This window comes from Alligator sinensis, unplaced genomic scaffold (genome assembly GCF_000455745.1).
Source record: "Alligator sinensis unplaced genomic scaffold, ASM45574v1 scaffold566_1, whole genome shotgun sequence".
Classification (NCBI taxonomy): domain Eukaryota; kingdom Metazoa; phylum Chordata; order Crocodylia; family Alligatoridae; genus Alligator; species Alligator sinensis.
The window spans coordinates 959850-969674 of NW_005842017.1; the positions used below are offsets into that span (position 1 = coordinate 959850).

Sequence of the window (9825 nt, forward strand, 5' to 3'; positions counted from 1 at the left end):
ATGAGGAAGGGCTAGGAACAGAAACCCTGCAATGTGGGAGAGGGGAGGGCCTGGCATGCAAATGAGGAAGGGAGGGGTGGGGCGAGGAAGGGGTCCCTTCCTCGCCCCACCCCTCCCTTCCTCATGAAATGAGGGGAGAGGAGAGGAGCTGCACCACATCGTCAACGTCAAGCTGATGTGGTGCATGTGGGAACCTTGTCCCTTCCCGAGCCCTTCAGCAGCCATTAGGAAGCTGTTGAGGGGCTGGGGAAGGAACAAGGGGTGGGAATGAAAGTAAACAGTGTTTACTTTTGTTTCCCGTTGCAGCACCGTGGGCCTCAGAAAATGGCCTGGCGGGCCGCATGTTGGACAAGCCTGATATAATATATTCTTGCGACCCACTTTTGGGTTGTGACCTACGGGTTGAGAAACACTGCTCTAGACGGCAGGATGACAGAGCATGTCAGGATTAATCCCTAAAGCTAGCAGATTTTGAATATCCAGAGAGGGATAAGGCTGTTGGGATTTCTGTATTTGAACTTCTATGCTGACTCTTTGGCTCTTTCTCGGCATCCTGCAGTACCAACAGCTCCTCTACCACTCATTGGATGTCCCCAGAGAAAGACAAGACCTGGCCAACATGAGACTGTTTTGACAGTTTTCTGTTGACAGAATTGTGCATATGTCTGCACACAAGGTGCCTAAAAGTTGACAAAACCCAGATCTGTCAGCTGAGTCACAATACCTCCCCATGGGGCACAAGCCCTCATATAGCCACTGAGATAAAACCAGCATGGATATCTTTGCATCTGTCAGTTGCTGTAGTTTTCCAGAAGCAACCTCATATTTTATACTGATCAGCCTGGCCATGATACATAATAAAAGTATTTATGTTCAGTTACTCACGTTGGTTGTGTAGGGGTCCTTGATCTGTCTGTTGTTACTGAATTTAAATACTGCAGCACTGTTATCTCAAATAAAAACTTTAGTATTTCATATGGAATTCAGAATATTAAAAATTCACAGCTGCCTACATATACGGGCATTCCAGTCTCTCCCCCACAAAGGCTGTGTGGCCTTTAAAAACAAATATTGGCACAATTCATGACACACCACTGAAGTGCTCTTTTAAAGCCTCCCTTAGCTGAACAGCATTATAGTGGGCTCTGTTTCTTGCCCGTGTGTCTAGCTGCTTAAATTATGTACATAGTCTGTTCCTCTTCTCCTGCCATCTCATTGACAAAGCTTCCCTCTAGCCTCACAAAGCCTGTACCATACAAGAGCAGGCAACAGGTACAATGGGAATATTTGGTTTGTCAAAGTTATGCGTTATCATGGGACATCTCTCTCCACTGCCCTGTCAAATACCCAGAAAAATTTAGTTGTCATTCTGCCTCTACTTAGGGTCTAGTTAAACCTCCCCTGCTGTTGTCCAGATGCCAATATATGGCTTAATGAGCTAGGGGAGGAGAGGGTATGCCACACCACTCAGAATGAGTATTGCCATTTTAATGCTAATATGGAAGTTGAGGAAGAACATCCCTGCTTGCAGCTTCTCATGTACGCTTACATGCACAGACATACAAGCATTGCGCACCTTCCCCCATCAGCCAGTATTATCTGTTGACTGCTCCTTGTGAACCATCGGTATCTGCATCATCATGTGGAAGTATCACCTTCCACTGATGTACTGAGAAGCTAGGTGGAGTGAATGGCTAGAATTGGTATATGAAACCTGTCTACTGTCACTGCTCTGAAGGACAGAGTCATACTCAACACACAGTGCCAAAAATATTGTCTTGGAAAGTTTGCAGCCACAGCTGATCATCCCAGACATGAATCACAGGTATGATACCACCACTCCATGCTAGTTTCCTAAGCCCAGGCATGAGGCTTAGCCATGTTCAGATGGTTAGCGAATGCCTCAGGATGCAGTTGCTGACCCCATCCTTGTCCTTACAGCATTCATTCATTGTTTTGTATACCCCTTCTGCCCCCAGGTTGCGCTAATATCCCCATGTCATACTTCTACTGTCAAAGTGGTACAAATACAAATAAATGGCTCAGTATCTTCAGATGGAACAGTTACAAAGAGGACTTCTATGGTACTCATGCTAATGGTGAGGAAACAAAACGCAAGGTACTCATTTTTCAAAATATATAGCACAAGTTTTGAGAAGGAGCAAGGAAAATGACATTAAGGGACATTAACCCCAACTATCACAATTCTCAGTGCCACATCAGTATCCCATAATGAACCACTCCTATGTCCCATGGTGTGTGGTATTGGGTGGTGTTACAGGAGCCACTGGGATGTTTGCTCATGGTGCACTTCATTGTTAGCCAACTCAATCACTCAGGATGAAAACATGCAGTGCTTCCACAAGCAGTGGGGTATGCCTGTGCCATGGCGTAGTTATGGCATCTGCTGTGAACAAGGGAAACTTCTGCCAACTAAAATTTCTAGTATACATATAAGCGTAAGTTAATGCTGCCTCAGGCAGTGAACAGAGGTTGGGTGTTACTGTAGGGTTGCTGAGCAAACAATATGCAGACAGTATTGATTTCTCCAGCCAAAGGTCATCTCCTCCAATGGACTTCAAACCCAAACACCCGCCCCAGAGTCCTGCCATAGGAACCCTAGTAAGGACCCCAAATGTGCCTGTGCCTCAACTGTGTACTAAGGGGGTTTAAATAAGGCTGAGGTTTGGAGAGGTATCCTGGGCATGGTTAAGCAGAGTTCTGCAGAGGTTTTGCATGGTGCACAGCCCCCAGGCAGTGGGTGCTTAAATAGCATGTAGGATTAACCAAATCCCAGAATAACCTATAAACAGGAAGACAAAGGTTACTAAAATATATCTGAACTCCCCATTGCTTCTGGCCTGCTCCTGTGATTGTAATTTTACTAAATGATAATGAGAAACAACTTAAAATAGCATTTCATTATCTGGTCATTATTTCCCTGGGATTGTAATTGCTTTGTCCTTGATTGTATGTGCTTTTCCCCTTATTTTGTTTTAAGGTTCATATAATCTGATATACTTTTGTTCTATGAAAATGACCACAATTATAATACTCTAATGCTGCACTCTTTTCTCTCAAATAGAAGAAAAATCCTGAGTGGATGTAAGACATTTCTTGTACCCGTGTTGAAGTAGAATGATTGGTAGTATACTCTAAAGTTTTAGAAGATACAAAAATATGAACGTTGCAGACGCATCCCCTTACCTTCTCCAAGAGTTTGAGTTTCAGTCGGGTCATGTGATCTGCCATTGTAGGGTCTGTCATTATGGCAACCTTTCAGACTGCACAGATAAACTATCTTTTAATTTCAGTTCTCTCTCATTTTAACTCCAGGATCTTCACTGCAGACTTCACAAAAAGTATCTTCTGAAGATAGAGACAATAAAAAAATATTTTGAAGTCCAAATGAATGTCAAAAACCAACAAAAAAATCCCAAGCACAATGTTTTTTGCTGTTTCTCTCTTAATGCATCCTCTTCTGCTGTGGGTTAGTAAGGATCTCTGCAGTTTTGCTCATCTTGAATGAGAATGTCCCTCTCTTCTTAATTGCTGCTAGCTTTTCACTGGAAGTGTCACTGATCCCAGCTCTGTGTGTCGTGGTCTTCTGACTAGCTCTGAGCCTAGGCCAGGGAGCCCGGTTGCTAAGTTTGCAGCGTATGTCTACAACATAAACAACTTCATCTCCAGGTGTAGGTAGCTATGTGATTTTTGTACAGTGAACTCCCAACACATCAAATGGAGACCAGAACTTAACGGTATAAAAGAGTATTTCTGGTTCAGTAATATGAGGCCCATATCAAAAACTAGTAGCACTGGCTCCAGGACTGCACCCACCAAAAGTCTTATAGTACTTTCTGTCTTTAATAGGAATTTTCATCCAAAATGTTCTGCTGGTTGGTGATGAGTTTTTTAATAATGAAGGAGACTGTTACTTATCCTGTATTACAGGTAGTAGTAAGGCATGGCTAGCAGCCTCTGTCTCTCAGCCCAGCAAAGCTGATCTGGTAAGGAGGGGAAAACAACTTGCACCAGTTACATGAACAAAACAGGAATCAGAAGACAAGAGTAGATTTGGGAACCAGACATAGTCATGTTCTTGGTTTGCTCCTGAGGAAGCACAGCTATAGGTTGGTCCTTACTTGAAACTTGTGACAGTCACAACTGAGCCAGCTTGATCAGTTTATTTTTTTTTTCCCAGTAGACTACTCCTGGTTTGCCAGAAGAGGAACATGTCAGGGGTGTTGTTACAGGTACCCCAGAGTGAAAAACTTACAATGGGTAGAAAACATTGTGTTCCTAAATGTTGCTGATAGTTCTTCTACTGCTTATATCTGTGGTGGTCTTTCCAGACAGGGGTCCCAACTCTGGGAGACCTTCACTAAGGTCCTTGGCTTGACTTTCTGGGAACATGCCTACTAGAGAAAGCTAGGCAGAGATGACATCCCGTGTGAGAGGCACCTGGTTGTGGAGTCCCTCAAAGGGAGACAGCTCAGCAGCAAAACATCTGGGGACACAAGGACCTTGTCAATGGAGGGAGGATGTCAATGGATACATAGAAATGGAGGGAAGATGCTAGATATCTCAGAAACACTTAAGTGATACTGTGGGAGGGAGGTGGGGCAGAAAAGTGGTCGCATTGCAGAGAGGATACTGGTTGCCACTGTACTCAGTCTTCCACTGCCCTTACCCCACAACTTGTCCTATCCATCAGTCAAGAACAATGCTGCAGCCCTGCTTTCAAAAGTAGATCAAACCCTAATGACTGAGGAGGGAAGACTCAGATCCCCTCAGTTGGATGGCTCACAGACACTGCCCTATCATGAAAAGACAAGTGGGAGAAGCAGCTGGAGGGGCCCTTCAGAGGGAATAGAGACACACATCTGTTGAGTCAAGCCTGTAGCCAAGGAGGCAGGCTGCCTGCCTGAAGCTCCTATCCATGATTTTATGCATAGGTTACCAAGGCTCAGGTGACCTCTTGATCACAAACAAAGCAGCAGGATTTTGTCTGAGGGTTCCTGTTGACTTAGAATCACAGAAAGTTAGGATTGGAAGGGGCCTCAGAAGGTCTACTCCAACCCCCAATGGATACTATCCTTATGTTTTTGGAGGTGTGCTGAATAAGTGCCATCCATGCAGTATTTTAGTCTTTGCAAGTAGAAAGTCTACTTTAATGTCTAGAATAATGAATGCAAGATGTCAGAAAGCAACTGTTACTCCTCCACATTTCTGTAGAGCAGGGGTGTCCAACCTTTTTGAATATGGGGCCGGATCACGAACTTTTTATCACCCAGTGGGCTGGCGAGCCATATTCAAAGACATCACAGGTATTATATCAGAAAGTGATGTTATGTGACTTTTGACACCAATGAAGTTGCAGGGGTTGACATGGTGCTGCAGGAGTCGCTTGGCTACAACTGGGTTGACCTGGTGCTGGAGAAGCCGTGGGGCCAGGCCAGGGTAAACCGGTTAACCTGGGGCCCGCCCGGCCTGCCGGTGCCATGCCCGAGTTGACATGGTGCTGCAGGACCTGCTTGGGCAGAACCGGGCCAGCACTGGTCAGGAAAAGCAGCATGCAGCTGAAGCCAGCTTCTCATGTGCTGCTGGGGACGGGAGGAGGCTGGCCAGGTCTGCACTGGCCAGCAGAAGTGGTGGCAGAGCCGCGTGCCGCTTGGGACTGACCGGTGTAGGCTTGTCCAGGCCCGAGCGGCACACGGCTCTGCCGCCGCTTCTGCTGGCCGGTGCAGACCCAGCCGGGCTCCTCCTGTCCCCAGCAGCACACGAGAAGCGGCCCCGTCGGGGCCTTGCACGAGGGTGGCCGGGTCTGGAGAGCCACAGCGCCCGGGGGGAGACTGGTTGGGGGAGCAGGCGCTGCCTTGCTGTGGGGCAGGGCAGGGCAGGGCAGCGGGGCTGGCTTGAAGCAGGCGGGTGAGGAGGCAAGTGGGGGCTGCCAGTGCCAGCAGCCGTTGCTTGGCCTCCTGTGCCGGGCTGCTCCCCCGGGCCCGGCAGGGGTAAGCAGCTCCCCTCCCCTCGCTGCCAGCTGGGGCCTGTGGGCTGGCCCTGCCCGCCGCGGCCGTGGCCCCGCTGCCACAGCTCTGTGCTCCGCTGCTGGTGCCGTGGCTCCACGCTCCGCCACAGTGGCTCCGCACTGGCGCTGCTGGCGCTGTGGCTCTGTGCTCTGCGGCGGCGGCAGCATGGCCGCTGCTGCCTTGGGCCAGATAAAATGGCTTGGTGGACCGCATGGCGGCCTGTGGGCCGTATGTTGGACAAGCCTGCTGTAGAGCATTCTGGATGGGCTCCTTTATGGACTGTAATTCAAAAAGCCAATGGGATTACCCCCATTTGTAAAATTAAACAAATGGTGGGGTAAGCATAAATCTTGACATGGCTGTGATCTGAAATGAAATGAATTGTGGAAAGTGAAAAAAGAGCCTAGGAAGAAATGATGTGCCAAGGCTGGGCAGCAGGGCTAGTGCCAGAGCTGAGAAAAGACCTAAGGTCTTACAAATGTCAGAACTGGTTCCTGGCCATTACAGCTGCTTGGAGTCGTCATTTTGATAGCTAAAACTATCAAAATAGTGATAAAAATGCAAAATCTGTCTGCACACGTCACGTGCATTTGTTGAAAAGTTGGTGTAGCTATGGAGGGACAGGAGAGAAGTGTGATTTGTGAGGTGAGGTAACATACAGGTTTCCTTCACTTTATACGGGTTCTGTATGTGTGAATACACTTCTATGCAATGACCCTTTTTATACCAAAAATTCATTGTATGCGAGGTAAATTCACTCTTATGTGATCGGTGTGGTGGAAGCCCGCAATCAGCTGCTTTGTGTGGTGCACTGTGGGAGTGACACACCAAAATATAGTCTCCTGTGTGGATCTGTGCTCATTCCTCATTGTCTGAGACATGTTTCTGTAGGTGCCATCCCCATTATGATAGTGCCCTGTGCTTGTATGTACAGGCAGTCCTCAGACTTATGACATAATTGGCTCCTGAAAATCACGTCTTAAGTCGAAACATTGTAACTCGGAACCAATTTTCCCACAGGAAACAATGTTATAAATGCGGGATTGGTTCTTGAACCAAGGCCTGATACCCTATTTTCATAAAAAATAACCCAGAATTTTGTACTCAATTAATTATCGATGCGTAAGATTGCTACATTAATGTAATTATATTGTAAATAGCAATCATATAGATTTGGAAGGACTTCTTTGAGGAGATTTTGCTGGACGTTTTGAAGGGTTCTTGGCTGGAGTCTTCTCAGCAGTCTTGGCTGCAGGTTTTTCTGGAGTCTTGTCTGCTTTCTTAAAGAAAGTGGCCAAGGAAGTTTGGACAGATGTTCTCCAGGGAGATGGGTGACACAGTGAACTTGTTTGCTGGCATGGCTTGGCATCAGATCAAGTGTTATAAAGTCAAAACCGATGTCATAAAGTTGAAACAGGGTGTCAATTTATAAACGTTGTAAGTGCGAAATGCTGTAACTCGAAACGTTGTAAGTCGAGGACTGCCTGTACTGTCTGCTGTTGGTAAGTACCAAAATTGTCTCGTAAAAGTGGTAGAAGTGAGTCTGGGGGTCAGTATCGTTGAGGTCTTGGAAGGTATCCCTATTTGTTACTTTGTAAAGTGGGTTCCCTTTATGCGAATTTGAGTTATGCGCCACTTTCCAGGAACACATGTACAGCATAAAGCGAGGGAAACCTGCATTTTTATTGGACCAACCTACGTTGTCAGGCAGAGTAGGGACTGAATCAGAGATGGATAAGCTTTTCCAGAGCCTGCGCTTACTTTGTCAGAAGAGATGAAGGCAGAGTAGCACCATAGGATGAAATTACATATTACACTTAGACCATATTAAGGACATTTAAAGTGTGAGCATCAGCATGTTAAAACTGGTTAACGCCTGCTAAGTGCCTTGTGAGCATCTCCAAGTCACACCTTCAGGCGAGGGTCAGTGGTGGGCGGTGCCACCCAGCTCATGTCGGGGTAACTTGTTTGCTCGAGCTGAAATGAGCCATTCCAGTCCTCCAGCATCCCAGGATGCACCACTCCCAGTGCCCCCCTCCCCCAGTCTTGATACTTAGCCACAACCCAGCTCCCCAGCGCTCTAGGGGCAAGAAAAGCCAGTAGCCCTTGCCACGAGACAGCACTGCTTAGCACACTCAGGGTAGGGCTATGGGCGCTGTGGCAGGGGCAGACCCCTCGGGAGCTCTGGGGCAGGAACAGGGCCTCTACACAGGAGACAAGGTTCTCATCCAATGCACCAAATGCCCTGATGGAAAATACGTAGGAGACACCGAACAACAACTGTGCACCACAATGAATGCACACCGGAAATCTATCAAAGACAGAAATACCCAGTTACCTGTGGGGGCGCATTTCTCACAAGAAAACCACTCTCTCTCCAATCTCTCAGTCCTGATCCTCAAAGGAAACTTACAAAACACTTCCCAGAGACCAGCCTATGAACTCCACTTCATCAACCTCCTGGATACTAAAAATTATGGACTAAATACAGACGTTGGATTTATGACACATTACAACCTGCCTGACATCTGACTCCCCAGGTATCTCTCCACTTTCATCCCCCACCCCTGTCTCTCACCCACTGACTCCTCAATCTACATTTTCACTGACTACCTGTCTTGTACGCATACCAGCCCGGCCCCTGGCTTCTTTTCACTCCATCCAGGAAGAGCACACACCAACTGCTGAAACTTCCTCAGCCTGACGAAGGGTTTTTGAACCCAAAAGCTTGCTTAAAATTTTTTTTCCAACTATTTAAGTTGGTCTAATAAAATATATCATATTTACCCAAAGAACCTTGTCTGCCTATGTCCTTAGACCAACACGGCTACAACCTACACCCCTCTACACAGGAGGGCGTTTAACCCCCAACGAGAGGGGCGCTCACCGCCCGCCCCTCGCGGGGAAAGGGCACTCCCAGCGCCAGAAGCAGCAAGGGACTTGGAGCGTGACCAGGCCCACCGGTGGCCGGGCAGTTAACTGCGCCGCAGCGAGACAATACCAACCCTACCCGGTCCCAACTGTCACCCCCGGCTCGCGCGGCAAAACAGGCGCGGGGGAGGGGGGGACAGAGCTCCCCAAAAGAGGGATGGGGCTTCTCGCTGCTGAGGGGCCGGATCGGGTTTCCCGGGGCTGTAGACTCCACTCCGTGATTGGCTAGTGTCAGCGTGGGGGCGGGGCTTGGCTACGGGGCGGTTTGAATCGACCCATGGGGTGGGGGCGGCCCGCAGCGCCGCGAGGTAAGGAGCCTCCCCATTAGCGCTTCCTTTGGCGTTGGGGCAGCCCGGCGGCGGCTCTGTCAACCGCTTGTGAGGGCTCCGCCCACTCCGCGTGAGTGGGCGGAGCTAAAATAACGGTTCCTAGTGCCATTGGCTTGGACCCCTAGTTCTGAGTCACCATTGGTCAGCGAGTACACCCGTCCACGGAGGCGCGGTCCACTGAGCCTGGGGGGGAGACGGCGCGATCCCCAAGACTCCTAATTGGCTGAGCCTTGTGCGGCCTGCTCGGTGATTGGTCCGAGGCGCTGGAGGGCGGGGACGGGTGGTGGAGCGGCCATGACCGAAAGTTTGCTTGCCTGCCCCTCCCCCGCGTGACAGTTTGGCTGGAGAGTTGGTCTTTGGGGCGAGACCTCCCTGCCCCCTGCGGCCGGAGGCCCTTCCCCCCCAGCGATGGAGGACGAGGAGCGGCAGAGGAAGCTGGAGGCTGGCAGGGCCAAGGTGGGCGCGCAGCGCCGGCCCGCGGGGGCATGTGGAGCTCGGACTCCTGCGTTCTTTCCCCAGCTTCGGCGGAGCCACCG

At 49.0% G+C, this 9825-nt stretch overlaps 2 protein-coding genes across 9 annotated transcripts in view; one reads left to right on the plus strand and one right to left on the minus strand.

The window, feature by feature from the left end:
• The window catches only part of CUNH21orf58 (chromosome unknown C21orf58 homolog), a 38732-nt gene extending 35465 nt beyond the window's left edge, over positions 1 to 3267 (minus strand). The window contains exon 1 of the mRNA XM_025202202.1: positions 3208 to 3267. Within this exon, the coding sequence (XP_025057987.1) occupies positions 3208 to 3267 (60 nt within the window). The remainder of the gene's footprint in view (positions 1 to 3207) is intronic.
• A 6286-nt stretch (positions 3268 to 9553) lies between these two features.
• The window catches only part of PCNT (pericentrin), a 130930-nt gene continuing 130658 nt past the window's right edge, over positions 9554 to 9825 (plus strand). For all 8 annotated transcript variants that reach the window (XR_003093684.1, XM_025202192.1, XM_025202194.1 and 5 more), the window contains exon 1: positions 9554 to 9745. Coding sequence is in view for 7 of the 8 variants with exons in the window: in XM_025202192.1 (XP_025057977.1) it covers positions 9698 to 9745 (48 nt within the window). In the remaining variant the exon portion in view is untranslated. The remainder of the gene's footprint in view (positions 9746 to 9825) is intronic.